Below are 24,987 nucleotides of genomic sequence, written 5' to 3'. Positions count from 1 at the left end.
CCCTGCCTTTCCCAGAGGGCAAAGCTCCTCTGGGAGGAGTCTGAGGTTAACCAGCATCCCGTCTGTGCACATAAACATTAGCCAGAGGTCCTGAGCAAAGTCAGGTTTGAGGTGGGAAAAAAACAGCTGGAGGATGTGATTAATGTTATATTATAGAGGAAACCCTGCTTTCATATATGTATGTTAGCCACGTTAACAGCGATGGTCTGATGATCTGGTAGTTTATAGGAAGCAGTTAAAAGTGATTGTTCATGTTCTCACTCTTGATCAAGTACTCATGGTGTGCATCTGGAGGATTTGTGGTAACACTCGGCATGAAAGGTTTGACTAACCCACGGTGCATTTGCACAGGGTTGTGGCAGAGAAGGCCCTGTGGAATTAACGGTGACGTAACGCATTTGTCAACACTTTATGAGTCAGACTTCAGGAAACTAAAACCCCAACTTTACCACTTACATTGCATATCTGTGTTCTACAGTACTGTGGGTTTTGTATGTTTCAATGTCAAAATAAAATAAGAAAACTTTCAGGTTCACCAAGGCCAGTCTTACCTCAATGATCATTTTCATTTTGGACCTGACAGATTCACTTTACAACCCTATTTTTAGATCGACTCATCAATATTCATAAGTTAATCATTTCTACCAAACAGTCCAGAGTTACAAGCCTGATCAGTTGTTTGTCATCCTGAATAATTTAATACCCTGTTATTAAGAAATTAGTGATTTATGTGTCATCTCAGCATGTGTGTTTATGTCTGCCTGTTTTCTCATCTGTATGTATGACCTTGTGGTTGTAACCGAAACAAGCGAGACGGTGGTGATGGGGTGTGCGAACGCATTTCAGCAGACTTAACATGTTTCCAGACAGATGCAGCTTCATGATTAATACCAGTTACTTTGCCTGAAGCACAACAGGTGTTGGCAAAAACGTCCTATTGTTTACTGCAATGACAATATCGTGAAAGGGCAAACTGTACTTAGTTGATGCTGCTCTTGGTACTGACACAGTGCAGAAGTTTGTTCCTTTGCAAACAAAAAGTATACATTATACTTCATTATTACCTCTGCCAAGGTTATGTTTTCGGTTTGGTTTGTTTATCCGTCTGTTTGTCAGCAGGCTAACTGAAAAACTACTAGCCAGGTTTTCAAGATAGTTGGTGGAAGGATGTAGCATAGGTTAGGGAAAACCCCATTACATTTAGGATCAGATAAGAATCAAGCGGTCGGACAGAAATTCGTCTTCACTTCCGTTAACAATGCAAGATATAGCATTTGGCCTTGGCAGAGATCTGCACTCTAGTTCCTGTAATGTGGCACATGAGTTAATGGTTAGTCTTAATTTACTCAAAAAAAAAACCTCTTTGATGTTACTGAAGAATGGGCTCTGTCTGCAGTTCACCCTCATCAGCAGGGACTGCACGCTGGTAGATGTGGGTGAGATTTTTCTCACGCAATCAGTACCTCATTTTCATAATGTGACTTTGGCAGAAGAGAGGAAAAACTGTAGAATCAGAAAACATTCATTATTATTATGTTGGCATAATCAGCATTATTCATATCCCGTCAGTCTTAATTATACGACTTTGTATTTACAAGTCAAGTTGTGAGTAGGACCCGACTGATATGGGATTTTTGAGGCTGACACCAATACTGATTTAAAGGTGTCAATATTGTAAATTTTTGAGCCGGAATGAAAATAGACTTTTCCCATGTGGATTGTGCACTGATATAACTCTGCAAAAGTACTCAGAAAGCTGTTTCCATAAACAAATAACTTAATTAAGAATATTTAACATTATAAAGCTCTGTGTAACATTGACAACTAATTCTAGAAATGAACATTGAGAAAATAAAAAACAAGTTTATAAAAACCACTTAAATAAACATCATGTTCAGTATCAGTCAATTGCTGACAATTTAAATAAATAACACATTAAACAAATTAAATAACTGTGCTTACCATTTTTTAATCACCCCAAGCATTGTTTTCAGCATTATATGTTTTGTAAAGTTTTCATATTACAGACAACAAACACGCCAATGCTGATATCGCTGTGATAGGCCAATATTGGCCAACAATATCCAACTGATACAACGGTCTGGATCTTGTATTTGCTCTGAGTCGAGTGGCTTTTGGACAAAAACAGATGAGGCAGTGTTTGCCCTGTGCATTCCTGAGGTGTGGCTGTTTCTTAAGTTCCAGCGAAACCATTCATCTATCAGGGGGTGAAAGTCGTGGTTGCAATCAGGTAAGTGGTAAAATATGATCAGAGTTGTGGGAAAAGCAAATAAAATTTTTTTGGAGGTGGTTAGGCTGTGGACTGACGTCATTTTTAAGAGTAATCCATTTGCTGTGAGTGTTTGTCCTGTTCACTGTCACCGATAATCACACCAGCTTCCCAGGCTTGTCACTCTACAGCCCTGGCCTGATGTAATGCATCCCCTCTCACTGATTTAAACCTACAGTACACACTGTGCCATTTCAGTAGACAGCTGGAGAAGATAAGGTGCCATTAACCAATAGAACTTGATGTGATGAATGTTATCTGCAGCTTTTCTGTGAAAGAACGTTTTATTTGTTTGATTTAGCATGAAACATGAGGTCCGTCTTGATATATTCAAGGAAGGAGTTTTGACACATTGTTAATGTAATGTTGTGCCTTATGGAATATACTGTATGTCCACTGCTTGTTAAACATTTTAAAATACAGCATCTCCAGCTGTAGGATGGGATTCAAAGCCTCCTTTGGTGGTGTAATCAAACACTGCAACTCTATGTCTATGTAAGGGTACACCATCAAATTTACAATGCAATCAACATAAATTAAATCATGAATAAATCCGTTTTGGGTTTGGAGGAATTAGGGCTGAAATATTAAATAAATTCGCAGACAGTTAAAAGTATAAATCACACGCAAAAATGCCAAATAAGTGCTTTTTTGCTTCAGCTTCACAAACGAGAAAACTCTCATTGTAAATGAAATAAATTTAAGATTTGGACTGTCATTTTGACAAAACAAGCAATTTCAAGATGTGATGGAAATATTTCACAATTTTCTGACATTTTGTAGACGCAAACAATGATTGACTCAGCAAAAATAAGATCAACAAATTGATTTTCTTTTTTAAAGCTGATCATCCTTAGTTGCTGCCCTATGCGGAATAACTGCCCTGTCGATTGATGTGATGTATTTAGGGGTCAGTATTTCACGTGTCTTGACAGAAAGGGAAATCAACACTTCTCCATTAGGCTTTTCTTCCCTCCTCTTTGTCTTTTCATCTTGCGTTTATAAATAATTAAAACTGGCCCCTGCAGGGGACATGTACAGACTGACTTACAACAATCCCTGCCGTTCCCTTGGGAACCTCAGAAGCTGCCCGGGGTCCGTAAGTTGCTAGTCAATAACTGGATCAATGAAGTGCTGCACTCATATCACAAGCTATTTGAGTGGGCAGGTTCTGTTTTTTTTTGTGACTGTAGCAACTTTAATCTGGAGCAGCACTGTGGGATAGTTTGGAATCACTGACGCCCTGACTTAATGATAAAAGGTTTCGATTAGCTTTGGTCAGCAGACTCGTATTGACTTGTGTGAGTGAAGTTACAAGACAGCGAGTGCAACAAAGATCCATAAACAAAATTATAGCTCAATGCATTGTTTAAGGTATTATACGTATCAAAATACCAGCTGAAATGATTTGACCTGAGTGTTCAGAAAACACTGGATTCTGTGATCATTAAAGGGAAGCAAAGCGGTAAATGGCAGATGGGAAGTTGGAAATGGAAAGAAGTATTGAAAGTACCCTGTGGAGTCTTATATAAACAAACTTTGGTTTACATGTTTCTCACCAAAATAGAACTTTTAGATTACTTATTTTTAAATTATTTAAAATGCATGTTGTCTATAGCCATATTTGCATTCCAGCGGCTTTATTCTTTTTAGCCTTTGAAGAAGAGAAGACATACTTTATTGATCCCCAAGGGGAATTTTGAACCAACGACCCTCCAGTTCCCAAGCACAAGTCTCCAGCCAACTGAGCTACTGCCTCAAAGAGAGACAGGACAACATGCGGCAAAGGGAATACATCCGGGGGCCTGCAGTATGAGCTACCAGATGACACATTTCTGCCCCATTGATGGCACATTTCTGCTTTTCTGGGCACATCACCCCCTCCACCTGTAGATCAGCCAGCATGACTGTGTGCATGCGCAGGCATCTTTGTGCACCTGATATCAATGAAATGGGGACCCACTCTTAAAAATGTTGCTTCGTAGTGCTACTAATGGTGAAACACTCCACAGGGTACATTAAAGGAATTATTTTTTAGAGTTTACATTTCAAGTCAAATGACTGTTTTTGGTTTAATAAATAGTTAAGTGCATGAATTACTTAGACTTCAAGTCTCTTGGGTTCACAAGAACAGAGTATGTTCTGCAGTTTGGAAAATGAAAAAATGGAAATGCCAAACCACTTCCAATAGCTCTGAGCAAACTGGGCAAGAGAGATGATTGTCAGGAAGAAGATAAACAACAGCTCTGACACATTTACAGTCACAGGGCTTCATGCCTTCGGGAGTCAGTACGGCACCTCATAAATCTGGGCTGTCTGACAGACTGGGCGGAAGGAAAAGTTTAAAAGTTTAACAGTATGAAGGTTCAGTTGTTTGAAGACACAAAAACACAATTGTTCAGCTGTTCAGAGACTGAAGGGGGATCGAGCAAACAGTTAACAGCAACTTGACCATAAGCATACAGCTAAATTAACATGAGAATAGTCTAAACAGCTGGGAGCTCTTTAGCCCCTCAACAGACCCAGTCAAAGCCCAGACTCGAATGCCATTAGAAATATGTTGACCCCACACATCCAACTGGATCCACATTTTGTAAGTCAGTGTTGACGACTTGAGAGGGAAAGTCCCGAAAATCCAGACGCATCCAAGATGACTCAAAGCAGAAATCCCTGTAATGCCTTCCAGAGGTGGCATTACATGAGCAACAACACAAAATGTGGAACTAATGGTCGAAGCATTAGTTACTAACAGCACAATGTACCGTGACCTTTGCAGGAGTTTGAGACATGACATGTAAAGGCATACATGTTGTGACAGAGTCAAGATAAGCGGCAGCTTTGTCTCCCTAACTGTTATCATGCTCCAGGTGCTGCTGGAAGATAAATGTCATTGTGAGCTTCACCCAGGTTTATATAACGAAAGATGATGCTCCGCAATCAGCAGCTGGCTTTTGTGGACTGAACAGTGTAAATGGACACTTAATCCCATTCAACATATACACACAACACACACACACACACACACACACACACACACACACACACACACACACACACACACACACACACACACACACACACACACACACACACACACACACACACACTACCACACACACACACACACACACACTACCATACACACACACACACACACGCTTCATATACTGTATGTGTACACATTTACTCCTATTACAGTCACAAGGCTGCAGGCTTAATAATCTTGCCCTTCATTTGGAGTTTTTTTCCTGGTTGGTTGTGTGTTGTCACATTTAATTTAGTTAGAGCCACATATGAGAAAGTGGACAACAGATGAAAGCAATGAAGACCCTCGAGTTAATGACGTGTAGGTATTGAACCCTTTCCGTGGCCTAAGGCTTCAGTCGGACAATAAGCTGTGAGCAGGTGCTGAAGACTTTTGTAATGGCTCGGAATGATAAAAAGAGAGTAAGGACAGATGTGGAGAGCAGACAGGATATAGAAAACAGAACAGCAAAGGTTATTGTTCCACAATGTGTTTTTAGTTATCCGAATGAAAAAACATTCATGAGTTACTGGCCCCGTTATATGCTTGACTGAACCTATAACTTGCATGCATTCTGTATCTCAAATAGGTCTGACTCCATCCTCTGCTTTGTCATGTTGACTTTAACATATTTAGTGGAGATCTTGTCTTAAACCTGTATTAAGTGATTGCTTTCACCACTTTAAGGCAGCCTAAACAAGCTGCAAATATTGACATGTCATCACCTTTTTGTTTATATAGCAAGCAAGTTTGCAAACAGATGCTTACTTGCACATCCAGCAGATATGGAGCGGAATTATCATTCATTTGAAGCCATGTTTTGTCTTCGAATGCAAGTGCAATGTGCACTTTCTTTCAACTCTGTTTTTGGTCTCCACCAACTCCAGAGGGGAATATCTATCTCTTATTATGAGTTATTTTTCACTATGTTCACCAGCTAGTTGCGAACATTGATCTTAGGCTGTTTTGTGCTGGGCAGGTATTGTACAGTGGATTTTTAGATATTTTGTGATGAAAACAGCCGCATGCTGTTGGAAACAACACTGAATGAGAACAGTGTGAGTAAATTTTAAAAAAGAGGGCTGGTAAACCAAAACAATTAGCTGAGAGATGCTAAAAGGGGAATAGGAGAATCGGTTGATGATTCTCTGTAGGTTTGTCACTGTGAGCGACCTTTCACATGTGTAATCACGTGATTTATGGTCAACAGGAAAGTATCGATTATAAGTACTTAAATACTCGCTTCCTTGTCACCTTCATCTGTTGTTACTCTACGCGTTTCCATATTTGTCTGTAGTAGTGAAACTGTGAAGATAGCCCACAGCCTTACAGTCAACCCTGTGGTGAAGTCTTTGCTGACTTGAAATCAATACAATGTTAAAATGAACACTGCACGGCAACAATGAACAATATCCTGTTTGGGCCGTCATGTGTTCATGCATGATGCATTCCTCTTTTCTGTCTCTTGAGTGTTTTCTGTCTACTTCCAGTCAGACTGCCCGCCACATATTTTCTCTGCAGCTACATATTGAAAATATAGACACTAGGGTCACATCAGCCGCATTCTGGCATCAGAAGTGTGTACGTGTGGGGGGTACTCAAAACCACCTCTTGGGTAGTTCCAGCTCCAAGACCATTTTTCCCTAAGCTGTGTGCATCCGTGAAGTATATGCTGTGTTTCATTAGCGTTTCAACATGCGGTCCTTCACATCCCACAAGCCCTTGGTTGATACGTAACAGCATACATCACACAAAGCCACTTGGAGAGCAGAGGAAAGTGGGCAGGGGAGGAGCGAGGGATTGAAATGGAGCGCACCTGCCCTTGTTCACTTCAGCTCAAACTATCATGGATCCACCACCAGTTGTACGCTTAGCGCTGTACTGCTTCTTACAAATAATCAGAAAAACCTTAAGACACATTTCAAAGAGATGAAGGCATTTCCTATGGATGATTGCAATACGTCTGCACCATTCACACATGAAAGAATACAGACTTATAATGAAATATGATATATAAAAAAAAACAGAAACTTAGAAGCATGCCACATAGTGCTGTATTGACGTTATTGATTAAGGCTAGTGGTTGCTTCCCTATAACAATGGGAAAACAATCAGCGATTAAAAGGTTTTCTTTTTTAAGCCATGCAACATAAACACTATAAAAGTTTTACTCTGTGAAAAAATGTTTGTTACTTTCTACCTCCGACATGTTTGGCATTCCAATAATTACTGATGAAAAGTTGCTCAATCCATGCATATTGTTCTTCTTTAGGGTCGAGCAATCGCAGAGTTTTACCTACATTACTGCCATCTACCCATGGATGTATTCTCTTGCACCAAAAACATAACTGCAACACAGTGTGGGTGATATCCACCTCTGGAGTGACCATCGTTGTTCATGCGCTCCCCTCAGCCCTCCGAGGGTCAATCTCGCCAAGTTCCCTCCAGTTTTTTCAGACAAACGGAACGACACTTAAGAAGGCGGCAAGGATTTCTCTGAGGACACGTGTTAAGGGGAAGTGAACGAGGGCATGTTGAACCACTAATGTAATGCAGCAATAGTTGAAGAGGAAAGACATCCAGATAAGGCAAAAGTAGAACCTGCACATCTTTGGCTGAAGGCAGCTTCATTGTTACTTCGCTGTTACTTCACTTTGGGACTCCTGTCTTTGTTTGCCGTGTATTTCATGAGGTGTTTTTCAAAGCTTTTTGTGTCTGATAGATCCAGGGTCAGTACAGGTCGGAGCAACAGATAAGTGAAGATGTTATGTCAGCATGAAACACATGCGCCTGTGGTATCTACTTCTCCAATAGTTTTAGGGCTCGATCTAACTGACTATTGAGCAAATAATAAAATCCCATCGATCTCTCCAAATGTTATTAGTTGTTGACCTAGCTTGCTTCCTCAGGAGATGAAGAGCGGTCAGCCCAGAATAAATCTTGTTCTTCAATCGATAGCTGCCTCCAGACTTGTTTGTTAAGTTACTTATGCTCTAACTGAATCATTGGCAGGCTGTCAGCAGCTGCTGTTTTGGAGGAGGTGTTGTTGCAGAGACATATAGGCAGTCTTCCTTTTAAATGCTGCTATTTCAATCATTTGCTTGACCCAGCTTTTCTTTTATGACATGAGAGTATTTTATATTTTATTCTGTTTTTCGTTCCTGTCAGTTTGTAAACCTGAGAGGGAATGATCTGCCTACAGTACAATTCCTTCAGTTCGGGTAGTTTTCACTCTGATGCTGTCAAGCTGATTATCCTGCCTGGTTTTCAACGCCATGACAAGATCGCCTGACTTAAAAACTACATTCCACAGCTGTGTGGTTGACGAGTGCGGCTGTCAATATTGCGAAGTTAAAAAGGTGAGCAAACATCGAGACAAACAACATAAAGATGGATGGAAGGACATAAGCATTGTGGATCTCTCATCATTACTCACCGTTTCTTACTTTTTCTTTGTCTTTTTCTGGTGTATGTTGGACAAAACAAACCATTTGAAGAGGTCTTTATATTGACGTTATATATATTAAATGACCAATCAATAAATCCATTTGTATTTATAAATATAATCAAAAGTTGCAATCCTTGGTCCAAGAATCAGTCTGGACCGTACACATGATCAAGGCTACAAACAGTGAGAAGCTTCATGGATTTTTAAAGGAGCTTGATCTCATGTTTTTACTTTGTTATTTCTTGGTCTTGTTGTCTTCTTCGTCATCATCTTTCACAGTATATACCATTAAAACCAATGGGTTCTAATTTCTTTCATATTATCTGTGTCCCAGATGAGCTCCTATGTGGTTTAATTGTTTTCTCAATGTTGGTTGTCTTTGAGGGAGTTGGCAACAGAAGGAAGATTTTACCGTTGATGCAAACAGCTGGTGTGCAAAGTCGGTTGTAGTAGGTTGCGTGCATTTTTTTAAACAAGGTTATTAAGAGAGGTTGGTTGAAATATTCACAGTTGTTGCCAAGACACATAAATATCAGTAAATCTTTCACACACAGATGTTTTCCGTATCTCTCTTATTTGTCTATCCATCAACACTTTCATTGTTCACGCATTGCATGAAATGTGCTCCGCACCCAAGTGTTGAGTTTCTCAACCGTAGGGATGGGACCTCTTGTGGGTCACTTGATATGCAGAGCTTGGTATTTTGATATGTGTTTGTTCCCAGTATGATTATTAAACATGTTCAGGATAAAAGACTATTATTATCTTCTTACAACAATAACTTTCACAAGTTTGAAAAACAGTCATAGGGCTAGCCTTTAAAATTCATCATCATGATTTAACTACACTAAAATGTAATATCTGGAGTTACAGTACATCTCATGAGGTGTAGATGTACTGAACAAATATGGCTTTGCAACTTCCAGTTGTAAGAATATAAACCTTTGTTAGCCGAGGAGAGCTGCAGATTTTATTGATAATTCTCTGTAGGTTCATCACTAAGAGTGTTAGTGTGGATGTAAAGGGTTCAGATAGTTTCACTCCACTCGTCCCTGTTGAACTATAAAAACACAGTCCACTCGGGGTCGTACAGCTGTGTTATAGAGGGATTTGTCTTCTCACTCATAAACGTTAAGGAATTAAAATTAAATAAAACATTTATTTAAAATTAAAATTATGGTGCGTTAAACCCAGCTTCACACTGCTTCACACAATGTTCAACCATAGCAAAATGGTACAAAACGTTCTTTCGACTGAACGTGCCCCAGGTATATTGCCAAAAGTGAACCGGATCAAAAATGGAAATGGCTATCCGAAACCACTCCCAGTGTTAACTTAATGATTAAATCTGCCAGGAAAACGTACAGAGAGAACAATAGGATTCTTATTCTTATTCCATACTCCACCTTGCCAACAGTATCAGGAGATATATTGCCTAATAAAACTTGGCTGAGCTGCAGTGAAATACAACACCCTCACATCAAACAAACATTAAGTGCAGCAGAATGTTGTGATCATCTGCTGTGCAGAGGAATGAGTGAAAAAAGGGAAGCGGCAGATATCCACTTCAATAAAAGCCTGATATCACAAAGCACCTTTATTAAGATGACATGAGATGGAAGCGTTTCAGTTCACCTCAAATATTTCAACACAAGAATAAAAAAGAAAAAGTTGTAAATAAGAGATCCCTCTTGCGATTTCATGCATACAATTGAATCTTTAAAGTCACGGAATCAGTGAGGAAAGGAAGTGCGGATGTTATTGGGGTTTTCAGTTCAGTCACATCCTCCCTTTTCCTGTTCCATGACTTCAGATGGCATCAGCATTATGATTCATGTCTACTGAGCTATTTGCCTTCAAAAGTCATATTAGATGACCAGTCGTGCCGTGCTGTAGCCCCTGATGGGTGTTCACCTTTCTATCTCAATTTGTGGTTAATGATGATCCTACTGCTGTGTGTGACAACAAAGTATGAATCACTCAGCTTTCAATCCGTTTTTTAAGTTTAATGGTAATTTAAATTTCGTTTTGTGTGTCAATTTTGGGAAAGGGCGTCATTAAATCTTTTTATTGCCTTTCCAAAATGTTTTTGTGCTCTGATGGAATGAGGTTTGCCTTAAAAGAGAGTCTGAGCTCTTTGACAACTGGGACCAAACAAATCCAATAACATAATTGCAACCAGGCAGCCAGTGTAGATTCTGTGGTTTGGGATTTTAGGGCCCAGTGAACTCTAGTCATTGTTTACAAGTGCACAGAACCTGAAAATATGTGATGGGAATAAGTTCCCCCCTCTCTCTTCTGCTCCCAGAGAGCCCATAGCCCGTCCTAAAAATATCTCTAATGGCATTGTGGAGTCTTATGTGCAACAATAGCTTGATGATTGGATTTGTATAATGATGCAAAGGGTTAAGTTCCCAGATGAGTTATTTATATTTTCTTGATATGTGCAGCTCAGTTAGAATCGCCTTCTTGATGTGGAAGAAAGCAGTCTGAGAAGAAAGATGTTTATTTGGGATTAAGAAATCAATTAGTGATGAAAAGAAGTTTGGGCTTAAGGAATTTGTGAAAAGATGAATATTCAGATGGACACAGTGTTTGCTGGAAGTAAAGAACACTCATCTATAATTTGTTGCACATGATGTTGAAACTGGACGTATTTGAGGAGGAATTACTATAATTATATAATTGTTTCCTGTTGTCCTTTTACTGGGAACTAGTTTTTGTTTAGTGAGATAAAACCTGAAGGTAACCGAGACTGAGCCAGCTACTCACATACCAAACACTTAAATAAATTGTTGTATAATAGTTTCATATAAAGATGTCTTGTTAGCTTTTCAGCATTTGATAATGTTGTGCTTTGTAATCCTATTAAATGTTTGGACCATAGCCCAAATTCTCAAATTCTGCTCAGATGGCTTTATAACAGGGCTATTCAATTCTATTGTTCAGGGGGCCACATTTTCAGAAAACTAAGGACGACAGTCGGACATTTTCCCTGAGCTATATTATTCTCATTCCCCTCGACACAACGTGCACCACATTTTCAATCAAAATTAGGGATGGACATCTTTATATTTAAGAGATTTATCCAGTGGCAATTGATCTAAGACTGCAAAGGAAGCTCAGCTGCTATGTACTGCTGTGTGTACTTTTCATTGACTAAAAACGCGTTAGAAAGCCTTCATCTTCTGTTCAGAATCAGCTACTTATCACAGGTAACTGGAGCAACTTCCTTCTCATTCATCCCCGCAGCCCCACAGCGCTTTACACAGTCGGACGCTCAGCTTCTACTGACATCAATGGGGAAGCGTATAGCAGGTTGTTCCACTGCAGCGAAACTATCGGTCATTGGATAAATGCTGGGCTTTGTCCCGCCCATCAGACGCTCAGCGCCTCTGGGGGTCTATGAGACAGTGGGCTGGCCCGTACGCTCGGCTTCTGCATGATGATTGGATGAGCAGTCTGAGGCAGAATCCATTTTTTGATTGACAGCTAAATGAGCAAATCCGTGATCTTGAAGAATAAACATCCACCGGAGTATTTTCAAAGTTTTTAATTCCGTTGTTCTGAATTGATCCGGAGACTTTACCGATCCACAGCGACTTTGTCTTTGTTAAAAACGACTAGCGTTGTGTTTAGAGACTCTGTTCTGTCACTCTGCGGTTTCTTTCCCCAACAAGCAGCGGCAGCAGTGGAGCTTCCTCACCCGTCACTCACACTCACACTCACACTCACAGGCGGTCACACTCACAGAAGCCTGGTGCAGCAGCTCCAGCTGGACCAAGGCCATTTACGCAGCCTAGCTCTGCTGGCCATTGAGAGGACACTGGTCAAGTCCCTGGAAAAGACGCCTAGTTGGTAGGACAAGGTCATAGATCATTTTCTTGAAAAGGAACGAAGGGTAGAATTTACATATAAATAAACAAACACATTTATGATTTAGGCTGGAAAAATGAGCTTCCCTTCTTGAAAGAGCAGCAGCCGCCACTGGATTTATCTATGGACTACTGCTCCATATCCAAAACTGTTACTAGTTATGAATATGGAGCAGTTATAACTGTCGATACTCAAAGACATTCAAAACAAGAATAAATTCAGAACATGGCTGTAATTTAATACTTTAAATATAACTAAATATTGTTTCTAGAGCAGCAAAAGTAAAGCCAACAATAATGAGATATTATTGAGTTTATATAGTGCTGTATAAACAAATAATAAATAATAATCTCACTGGAAACTGATCTTAAGTATCAATAGAATAAATCATGTTCCTGACATCGCAAAACTGAGTGAAGTTTAGAAAGAGTGAAAAACATAGACATCACTCAGTAGCATGGGACACAGCTTTTGTCCACTGGGCAGCGCACTTCATGGGGGGCTCATTACTTCCGACTGTGTAGTTTACCTAGTTTTGTCATATATCACATGAATGTGTGCTGGACCATTCGGAGGTTGCTTCCGGGTCAGATGTGGTCCACGGGCCGCCAATTGAATAGACAAGTCTATTTTAATGTCAACCAGTCTATGTAGAAAGTGTCTTTGCATTGATCAATGCTATTATCTGGGCGTACATCCAGTCTACTGTTGTCCCTTTGCTGCTTTTCTCCAGCTGACAACCACCCAGCACACAGATTTATGGTTCCAGCAGCCTAGTAGGAAAAGCTCACATTTGGATGTTGACAGAGAGGAATGATGGATACCAACTGTCCTGACACAGAGATTACTTAGAAAAAAAACAACTGGCAAACTTTCTCAGGATGATGGAAGATCGAAAGAAACATGCAAGAACAACCACAGTCATTTGTGGTTGTCCTTAATTCACATTAGCAGGATAAAGAGGAAGTGCATTTGTTGAACACATTCTTAATGATATAAACCTGCACAGTAACATTTAAATCTACACCATTATGCAGCAGGTGCTGTTATTAAAACACTGGCATTACTAATGGTGATTAAATGGTTAGATCCTGACGAGCAGTGCATGAATGTGTGTGTGTGTGTGTGTGTGTGTGTGTGACTGGGTGAATGTGGCAAGTAGTCTAAAAGCGCCTTGAGTAGACTAGAAATGTGCTATATCAATTAAAGTCTATTTACCTACAGACTATGTGTGACATGTAACAAATTGATTTTGCTCTGGTGTGTTGTCAGAGTCAGTCTTGGGAAAGTCACAAAACTGCATGCCCGCAGTGCATATCAGGACTTGAGTCTTTTGTGTGTGTAATGCACTGCTGATTTGTTTGTCCTATTACAGTGCAGTCTTATTATCAGATAAAAGCTGAAATCGTTTGGTACATTGGCACCTTGTATGGCTGTTGTATAAAAAAAGAACACATCATGCATCCAATGTTACACATTGGTATTGTTTTCCCACATCATTCTTGCGTGAAAACAGATAGAAGAATCAAAATGTCCGCAAACACCACTATAATGTCTAGTTATTCACTTTAAAGGTGCCATACTGTGAGATGATATTTTTTCTTTCTTATCATAAAGCAGGTTGAGGTGTTAAATTTATACTGTAAAAAGTATAAAAATTCTCAATCCACAGAGAAATGCACACAGCCTGTTTTCAGAAACTGTGCCTTTAAACAAGCCGTCAGGACTTCTGTACCATTGTGATGTCACAACTATGATATATTTCAGTAAAAAAGTGCTGCTACAGTGTCATTCCCCCGGCTGCTGTGATGGTGTACAGACGCAGGGAGCGCAGATGTAAAAGAAGCTGACAAATCAGAGCAGACTGAGACAGGGTGAAAACAGGCCTATTCAGACTGATAACATGAGAAAGTATGTTGTTTAAAGCATGTAAAAAACCTGGGAAAAAAGTGGTGTCATTTTAACAGATATTATTGGCACTGTGGCAAATGTAGTGAAACACTTTTGAGAGCAATAACACTGAATAGCAGCACATAAACAGCAAGTAGAGCCACAGTAAAACGTGCCAGGCTTAACTTCTATCATACTTCACCATTCGATGAGATGAGAGTAACATATTAAAATCCCAAAACAGAGTTTATCTTTAAATACACCCTCAATTCTGACTGGATGGGAATTACTGGAAAATAGTTCAACAACTCAGCTTATCTTTATTAAGTTATTACCATTATTACTGTATGATATGATAAAATAACACTCAACTAAATGCACAGTGAACAAGTGTAATGGACATTTTGAGTACAACCGTCATTTTCACTTCCAATTAAGTGGTTTATAGCAATATAACTTGATTTGAAACTCGGAAGAAAGGAAGTGGTCGCTGATGGCTGCAGTTGATTAAGTTAACAAACACACATTTTACTTGCTTCCTTGTCTTTATGTAATGCATCTTGTATCTATTTAAGCTGTCACGATCTGTTGTTGTTGTCTGTTAATTGTTGATGTTTCTATGTGATCCTGTCTTGGCGAGGTCTCACTTGTAAAATATGTGTTTAATCTTCCTAGTTAAATAAAGGTTAAATAAAATATATAGTCACACGGTGAATGTTCAGCCCGCCTGATAGTCCAACAAATGTTATCACATCTCTCCACTAAAGAAGTTGTTGTCATAACCAATAGATATGATGGATAAACCTACAAAAATAGGACTAGTGTTAAAAACAAAACTATTACAAGGAAATGTCCATTGCCAGTGAAAATAAAGGTTATAATTTATAAGGCTCAGTTGTGCTCAACTGTTGGCAAATAAGATGATGAAATGCAGTGCAATTGGCGGGGAATTACACAAGTGAGATGAACATTGTTGTAATTGTGAAATTAAACACAAATAGTTTATAATTACACATGTTTTCAACGTGTCAAAGAACGCTACTTCTCTCGGCGTTAACATCTTTCTGTACTCTAATTTTGATACTGTGACACTGATCTCAAAGTGCATACAAGGCATCTTTAACAAAATACCACCAGACAACATCAGTAAAATACAGCCAGCACAGGGCACAACTTTATCTCTGTTGAAAAAGGAACTGCGGTGAACGCCTTGTCTGTTGCGACGTTTGCAAGGTTTTGCAATGTAGCAGTGTTGACCTATTCTAATCATATCAACATGTCATGAGATCACTTCTTATTTCACTTGTACAGTACATTTTTAAGTTGGGTTTTCACCTTCTTACAGTTGCTTCCACTTCCCCTTTGGTGTACTGTGTATGTTGGGTTTTTTGTCAGCAGTTTCCTTTTTTTGTCCAGTTTTCAAGCAGTACTCCTACAGCTTCCTACAGCTTCTCACCCCACACACATTTTTTTTTTTTACTGAACAATTTCAGTTTCTAAACTCATAGAGGGAACAGTACCTTGCATATGAAACAACACAAGACTTAGGCTATACATATTGTTACGTCCCAATATGTAAATGAGAGTAACTATTGCAGAGAATGGAAGACGCTCAATAAATGCCCAGTACAATTTTATTAATAGAAGAGAAAAACAAAAAGGAGCAACGTAGGTCACAAAATGAAAAGTGTGTTTACCACACAAACAGGCAAAGCCCATCTACAACAACAAAGATAACACAGTTAGTATACTGACAAAACCAAAAAACAGTCCAAAGCAGAAAGTCACACAAAGAGGGGGAAATCCAGAGTCTCCTTCATGCCTCTTATCAAGGAGCTGATTGAGCGCACGTGTGTTCATTCAATCAGCCACACCTGCAGCAACCTGACACAAAAACACACACTCCTATGTAAGACATACAGTATTCAAATGTACACACATACATTGCCTTCATATATATCCAGTGATATATATACAGACAGTGCACATACCTACGTACAGACATGCAATGAAATTTAAACATTTGGACCTGTGAGTTGTTGACAGTATAAGTAAATGAAATCTTGAAGATACTTAGATAACAATAACTAAATGGATGATAAATAGTTTTTGGATTCATTTTTGAAACACATGAAGGATAATTCACTGTTTTTCCATTTACATTACATGATATTCACCCATAATGATAATTATGTTTACAATTTCTGACATGTTCCTTGGGAGACCATCCATACACAACATCCTGACCCAATTCTCAACCCACACATGACAGTTTGGTGAAAGGCTGATAATTATAGATTCTTCAGACTTAGAGGCTGTTTTTTTTTCTTACAAATTAGAAAAGTGAACGATGCATAAAACAACATGCACGATTTATATCAGAAGACAATTGTTCGTGTAAAGCGTGTTGTTATCTTGCACTGTGGTCACTTTTCTTGACAGATAGTTGACTGGATCGAATGTCAGACGCCTATTTTCTCAAATAGTTTTCTCTTTGAAGTGCATTTAGTGCAATACTGGTAAAACGTCTAATGGCTCCAGGTAACTCACTTCAGCCTTGGGCAAAACGAAACCCACTAATGGACGTTCAGACAGCATAATTCCCCTGATGAAACTTGTCTTGTCCTGAATGCACACAAGCTGGCTTTACTGCCTCGCAATCATGCCCCTCATTAAGGGTTGTTTTCTTGCCCCTGAAACAGAACACATTTACATTTATATGATGCCTGTGATGCTTTCTAAGCGAGCAACTTAGTACTGATAAACCTTCAAATGTTCAGAAAGCTAAAGATTTGTTTTCTGTGTTGTACAAGCCACTAAACAAAGCTTGAAAACACTGGCATAATGGTCAAATTGATTGCATGCACCAAATGCATGTTAACTCTCCAGCACACTCCCACTATTTCTTAGGCCCCCTCACACTTGGCCCAGATGATCTGTGCCGTGCTTTAGCCTGATTGACCCCCCTTCCTCTTCCCCCACAGCCCAGGCCCGCTTGCACTCACATTACTTGAAATGATCTGAGCCTCGGCTCGATTGCTTCCTGCTTATAGACGTAATTTGTGCTTGGGCACAGTACGAATGCCAAGTGTGAGTGCGCCTTTACTCTCTGTATCTCTTTCCATATCTCAGAACCACATGAACCACCTCCTAACTAACTTTGTATATACAGATTGTGTAGCAGTAAAATCCCCCTTCAGTGGAGAAACACTAACCTTTACATAACATGCCTGCACTGTGTGACTCACCAACGGCTTATGATCAGGTCCTTCAGGAAGTAAATCAGGGGCAGGGGTCAGCGTGGTCAAACAGCTGGGGGGCAAACATATATATTTAGTTCTTGACTTACACTCTGGCTCTAGTTGGAGGAAGGAAGTTCTGACGTAGAAAACACCATATATCGAATACTGTAGTCGTTTGTAAAAAATGAAGGCTGTGGGTGGAAATCCAATCTACTTTAATGTGCTTGTGAATCCTGGATCAATGCATTTTATTGGCTGGCCCATGGCCTCAAGCGGTAGCAAAATGCCAGACAGACGTACAGTCAGTGTGTGTAAAGACTCTTGAATTTGTGTTGTACTTTCTGTACCTTCAGGCTGAGTTACAGAAAAAGAAGGATGGGAAGTGACTTAGATATTAAAGATAAGGCAGATGTTCAGTGGAAGGACTGAGTGAACTCTGCTGATGTTTGAAGTGTAAATGAGAAGTGAGAACTCACTGTTGTAACTCGTCAGGCTGAAAACTGAAACACTAGTTTTCATTCTATCTGTTGAAGGGCTCATTACACGGGACCTATGTCGGTCTGAGTGTTTAGATACTATACATTATATATATACAAATACAAAGACTTGAGTTTTATATATTTTTTGGGCCATATACCTCTACAATGAGCCCTTCCCAAGATGGAATAAGCCCAGTACACATGAAGTATCCCAAGAGCACACGTGATCCCCACAAAGACCTAGCGGTGCTTCTTCCCCATTGTCTTCCTGAAACACTAGTTTGTTTCACACACCTTTGATTAACTGCACTGTTGTGTCATACTTAATTGCTCATTTTCTTTTTTACCAAGAGTTTGATGAAAATATTGATATTGTGAGGAGGAAGTGTAACCTTAAGGTATAACCTGGTATGGGTTGGTACACTATGAAATGAAAATCCTTTGTTACAGAAGTGCTTGTTTTTGCCAAAATCTGAGTTGGACATACAGGTATTGCGTGTGTTCGTTCGGAAATAAACAAAAAAAGGCATGTTTGAATAAAGGAAAACATAATGAAGGTGACAGTCATTGCTGTCATACTACAGCTGTTACACTGTGCATACAATATGTATTTCTCTGGTCAAGCAAGTAGGCCTAAATATTAACAGACTGTCATAATATTGAGACTAATGAAGCAATGCAGCATTAGCATGAGGAAAAGTATACAGACTCCTCTACCGAACAATAATATACAGTTAACAGCATACAAACACATCATCCTAAATAAGCATGAATGACACTGATAAGGTAGCTCCAACTACAAGTAAATGGGTCATCAGATCTTCACATCGATCGCCCCCTGATGCCTGGCTGCAGTATAGGTCATAAATAAGCCCCGCCCCCTCCGTGTGTCTCAAAGATGATTTCTGTCATCTAAGGTAGTTCTTGTCACGCTGATGTCTGTTCAAGTGTTCTTTTTTCTGATGAGTATAGTTGTTATTAGTTTTTAATTATATAAGACTGAGGTGAAATGTCATAATTGACAGCTGTGATCAACTCGCAATTGGTTAGGCGGGTGTATGGACAAGATATATATCTTCTCATCTTTACTCGTAAGGAAAGCAATCAAGCATGTTTCCCGAAGTGTTGAGCTACTCCTTTAAAGACTATTGCAGCACTACAGAATTTATCTCTCTCTCTCCATGCTGGCTCACTGTTGTAAACAGTCGTCTCTGAAAGGCCTGTAATCTCTGTGCTGCCTCCTCTCATCCCTGTGTAATGACCCTGCAGTGAAACAGGATCAGGAAGAAGAAGTTGGGCAGAGTCCTCCAGGACTACGAGATGGAAAATAACGGGTCGTAGAGTGTAGACATCCATTAAGCGGTCTGTTTCCTGAAAGACACAGCAATCATCAGCCCCCAAATAGCATCTAATGTGTTTCTGCCAGGATGTAGCCATTTACACCGACATAGGTCCAGGTACTCTAGGTTTTTTCAGTCATTAGGATATTGAAATACTCAGTAAGATGAAATACTAAAATAGCACTCCAGTTCTCTTTGACATATCAGTTTAAGATATAAATTACAGATTGCAGATCGGTGGAGGGTGTATTATGTGCATGCACCTGTGAATGTTCTGTATGCATCTGTGTATACAATGATTGTGTGAACATATTTGCTTTTGCTGGATTTATATGTCTATGAGCATACTCACGGTATGTTACTTCAAAGATTTCTGCACGGCATGACTCTCTGTTGTCTTAAGTAGTCACCCTGAATAATCTCCTTGTCTGCTGTATACCGCTTCTGGGCTGCTCTTTAACAACACACTGATACATTAATATTCTCCTGTTTAAGGAGAGCTTGACATCTCATCAGTTTTGGCCCCCACAGCCTGCAGTGCTTGGAGAAGAGGGAGTGTGATTTGTGAGCCCCCTCTGCGGGGCTTGGTGTCTATCGAGAGGACCATAAGAGGCAGGGTGGCATGCAGGAACAGAAGCAAGGGTGAGGGTGGTAATGTGGAGTGAGACAACAAAGAAGATGGAAGAGCGTATAAGGATGCATGTCTGTTTGAAATATTTCTGGCAATGCCGCATGATGAATAAAGTGTATGATAACTGCGCATTGAGCACAAGACACATTTGTCTTTGTCTTTGTAAGTGTACTTTATGCCAGTAGACATTAACTCTACTTCAAGAATTTATTCAAATAGCAAATTGTCTGTTTCTTGGTCATAACACAGTTAATGGTGTTGTTATTTTTGTGGCTAAAGACGTTAAGGTAAAAAAAACAAAAAGGATGTATTTCACCGTTATTTCTGAGGCCTAATGCATTGTGCTGATATCCAGTTTAGAGATGGACTTACAGATAGTTGTTTCAACCCAACATGATCATAAGACATTTTCAGTTTAATGCCAATCATTGCACCAAGAATATAGTGAATACTGATGGAGAAAAACTAACTGACTGACTGTCTGTTTGTGAAATGTTTTGTTGGTCCTCTCGTAAATGTTCCCATAATCAGCACGTTTAACAAGGAAACATGTTTTCCATGAGGCCACACTGTCTCGGTCTGTTTACATGTCAGTGCGGACTGTGTGTGTATTATTACAAGTCCATAAATACTTTTTCCTTTGTGTATTAGGCCTTTGCAATTGGTAGGAATCAAACAGTATGCCTGACTACACAGGTTTTGCAATTAAAGAAATTGCTTAGAACCATAAACCTCAAATGCTTCCTGAAAGTTAACATCTGGCCATTGCTTTGTTCCACTTTGGACTGTTACCATTTCTGACACATCTCAGATGACGATGCTGTTCCAGGGTGTTGGTTTGAAGTTATATGGCGTTGAGCTCAACATCTTAGAAGCATCACAAAAGAATTGCTGTTTTCACCCTCTCTGTCTGTCTCGTGGGTGTATCTGTAGATCAATAGATGAGTGACCACATCGGGGTGAGTTCCGCCAGTTAATGAGCATGGAGAGAAAATAGTCAGTCCGGTGTCTGGTCCCTCTGGTAGTCTGGTTTGGCCTGGTTCTCTGTTTCTAGCTTATTAGTTTTGAGCCCCGAAACCTAGCAACAGGGAAACATTTACACCAATGCACAAAAGCACTCAATCAGCACAAGTCATTAATTAGGCTTTGTTTGTTGGATACTTCATGGAGGAAATGGAGAATTGTTGATAGAGAAGAGTAGCGAGGTGACAAAGATGCTTCCTGGGCCAGCTGCTGCTTCTCTCTCTGTTTGGGATGAATAATAAGCAGCCAGCCAGCTGCTGCTGTCTGGGCTGCCTCTCTGCAGTCCCTCATACCTTAAAGGTCAATACAGGAAAAAAAGTTGTGGTTTTGTCGTTTAGCATTGTCTACGTCTGTATTCAGGACACTTTGTACTCATGCATGCTCATACAGAGTGTGTTTTATTGGTTTAAAGAGAGGGAAGTTGACATTTGGTAAAGCCCAGCCTAATGAATTGAACCACAGACCCAAGTGACACTGATACTAAACACACAGTCATGTGTTCTCATCTGGTTTTTAAACCAGTGCCGACAACTCCATCATTTTCTACTGTTGCAGAGGCTTACATCAGGTTCAATTTGGCTCTGCCGGGCAGACAACATTTTTGGCATTGTATTCATGACTTGAGTCTTGACCTCGACCTGACAGATGAAAGGACTTTTGTGTTGAGAAAGTTACGTTTTGTAGAAGACACACACACACTGTTATTTCTGGGCTTTACATTTGTAAAGAGAGACTAACCTCAACCCTTTCTTTCTTCAGATTGCAGGCTTTATCAACGCCATTCACCCATTTTGTGGTGACACAGAGAACCTGACAGCCTTCCGCTTCTACGCCCTCAACCCCATCGTGGATCCCTGGGTCTTCATCATCTGCCGAAAGTCTGTGTTCAAACACCTTTGCTCTCTGCTGAGCTGCCGTTTCAGCAGAAGCGCTGTGAAGACGACAGCGCACTGCGCTCTGTCTTTACCCCTTGACAATCACATACAGCGCAACCCCCCAGACGTGACAGTTTCGCAGGCCACCATGTACCCCAATTTATCTCTGTGACCCAACAGAAGCCCTCTGCTCTGCGGGGTGACTGGAGAGTTGATAAAACATTGGACCAAACTTGTGACAAGAAACTTCAACGTGTGTATACAGGACTCACCATTTTAAGGCACAAAGACTTAGACAAAGAAGTGTCTTTAACAATGGAAATCTTTTCCCATGAACTAACTTTGGAAAAAAACAATTGCACTAGGTCTTAAATTTCCATTGACTGATGGAAACAGTTTCAAATTGCAAAGAGAGTCGTGCCAAACAAACAGCACTGTAACTTAGCACTTAGGAACACATCAAACCATATCACGCCTATGAATACTATACTATTAAATCAGAATATATGCACTGGGGTAACAGATATATGGATAACAATATGCATGAATGTGTACTGTCTTCTTTTTTCTCTCAGCCTTTTCTTTGAGAAACAGTCAGTTAACTCTACTAATTGAGATATACAGTATATATAACATGAGATGGGGTCCTCCCTTTGTTCCCTGGTTCCTATGTTCCCCGTTTTTTCCCAAAAAAGGATCGTATGTTCCGCCGTTGCAATACATAATGGGGAATAGCAGGGAAAAAGGGTCAGAAAAAGGGTCCTATGTTCCCTGCAATTCCTTAATGGGTCAGGGGTAGGATTAAGGGTAGGTCCCATGTTTGTTAGAAATAGGACCCTTTTTCAAAATGTTTGAGACCCTTTTCGGTGATATACAAAGCGGGGAACATACGCTCCCCCGTTTCTCCTGACAACAATTATAATTTGTCCACATATTTTTTTCAAGTCGGACAACAAGTTGTTGTTGGATTCAGTCCTTTTAAGGCTTCACTTCAGCACAGCAGTGCTTTGAGCTAAATGCTAACACCGGCATTCTAACACGCTGATGTTTAGCAGGTACAATGTTCACCATCTTAGTTCAGCATGTTTTCAAATCTTTCATTGGGATTAAGCCTTGATAGAGTGGTGGAAGTCTTGCTGCCCTGTGTGTGTGTGTGTGTGTGTGTGTGTGTGTGTGTGTGTGTGTGTGTGTGTGTGTGTGTGTGTGTGTGTGTGTGTGTGTGTGTGTGTGTGTGTGTGTGTGTGTGTGTGTGTGTGTGTGTGTGTGTGTGTGTGTGTGTGTGTGTGTGTGTGTGTGTGTGTGTGTGTGTGTGTGTGTGTGTGTGTGTGTGTGTGTGTGTGTGTGTGTGAAATGCTATGAATATGAAAATGTGATATATGCATGGGGCTGCAGCTATCAAATCTTTTTGTAATGGAGTATTCTACCGAGTATTCCATCGATTATATATATTTTGTGTAAAAATGTATTATAATTTACGTTATTTTGGGAAAAAAATATTATGTCTTGGGTAGGCCTATTTGGTGTGGTAATCTAACAGGGGTGTGCGCGTGTGTGTGTGTTTGAGTGTGCACCTGCGCGTGAGGGGGGGAGAGAGGAAGAGCGAGTCGCTCTCTTCCTGTTTACTGTAACAACACACAACGTACAAAACGCCACTGACACATTTACTCAAACAAAACTATAAAGACTGATCAGGTAGGTAACGTTATCTTTAAGATTCATGAAAAACTAAACATAGAGACATTCACGGAGACAGCTAATGTTACTCATTCTCTTCCTGTTTATCCGTCACTACAGAGACCGCCCTCCTTAAACTTGAACAGCGGCGCTCGGTGAAGTGGCGTTAATAACGGGATGCTTTCAGCTCAGACGCTGAATCATCGATGTCGTTCTGTTGTGGTATAACAGTTCTAGTTAACAGTGGACACGAGTCTTGATCCTCTGCCTTTTCTGGATGTAGTGGTGTGCATCCGCAAAAAAGGTCAGTGTGGAACAATGATCCCTGCGCTGAACAGGCCGCATAACGCGTGAGATAGAAATTAAAGAAATCATCATTTTTGTTGTTGTTTCAGCCCTAATTAATAGATTAGAATCTAATCATTTCAGCCGTCAAGGTCAGTTAAAAAAGGAAAAACCCCTTATGGACAATTCAAAAGCACACCAGAGAGCTGAGGAGTTAATCAGGTTTTAAAAGGCCACTTTATGATGTCATTGCATTGCATGAACATTTTGCTTCCGCCCTTCCTTCTTATTCTCACTGATGTCTAAGCTACCTGTGATGACCTGAATATTCAACTCTGCTGCTTCTAAATGCACTGTGAAAAAAGTTTTGTGTTGTTGTTGTTGTTGTTCTTGTGATTTTAATGTCGTAACTGCATTTAAATGTAGCAAATGTATGCTTCTCACTGCGCCTTAATGTTGTGTAACCTTATTGTGCTGGTTTGGTTTATGCAATGGAGTTTTTTTTTTTTTTTTGTTGTTGTTTTTTTTTTTTGGGGGGGGGGGCGTCCACATTTGGACTTTGGGTATTTCAGTTGTACATCCATTAAAGTGATTGAAAGAATACATTTTTAGAAAAAGAAAAATAGTATTCACGATATGGTACATATTTTGTTCATGTGAAATAAAATCTTAATATAAGAAAAAAAAACTTTCACAACTTATGTCTGTGTATTTTTCCAAAGAGAAATATTTACGCTGATTCTGTGATGTCTAGCAGTCCTACATATTAAAAAGAAAACACACTGCTGCTCTCTCTGACATGAAAGCAGTGGTAAGATAAACAGAAGTGTGTTGTGTGTGTTTGAGTTTAGACAATCATTGGCTTTTGTCTTTTTACAACGCCTAACTGCCTTGACGACGGGACCATTT

General features: G+C 39.9%; 1 protein-coding gene across 1 annotated transcript in view; it reads left to right on the top strand.

Annotated features, from left to right (window-relative positions):
* The window catches only part of ptgir (prostaglandin I2 receptor), a 25,733-nt gene extending 2,441 nt beyond the window's left edge, over positions 1-23,292 (top strand). Inside the window, exon 3 of the mRNA XM_083913515.1 lies at positions 22,004-23,292. Coding sequence (XP_083769641.1) covers positions 22,004-22,291 — 288 coding nt within the window. The 3' untranslated portion in view covers positions 22,292-23,292. The remainder of the gene's footprint in view (positions 1-22,003) is intronic.
* The last annotated feature ends 1,695 nt before the right edge of the window (positions 23,293-24,987 follow it).

The sequence above is a fragment of the Echiichthys vipera genome (genome assembly GCF_963691815.1).
Source record: "Echiichthys vipera genome assembly, chromosome: 5".
Taxonomy (NCBI): domain Eukaryota; kingdom Metazoa; phylum Chordata; class Actinopteri; order Perciformes; family Trachinidae; genus Echiichthys; species Echiichthys vipera.
Note: the sequence above shows the minus strand (reverse complement) of the source record. Positions and strands in the feature narration are given on the sequence as shown.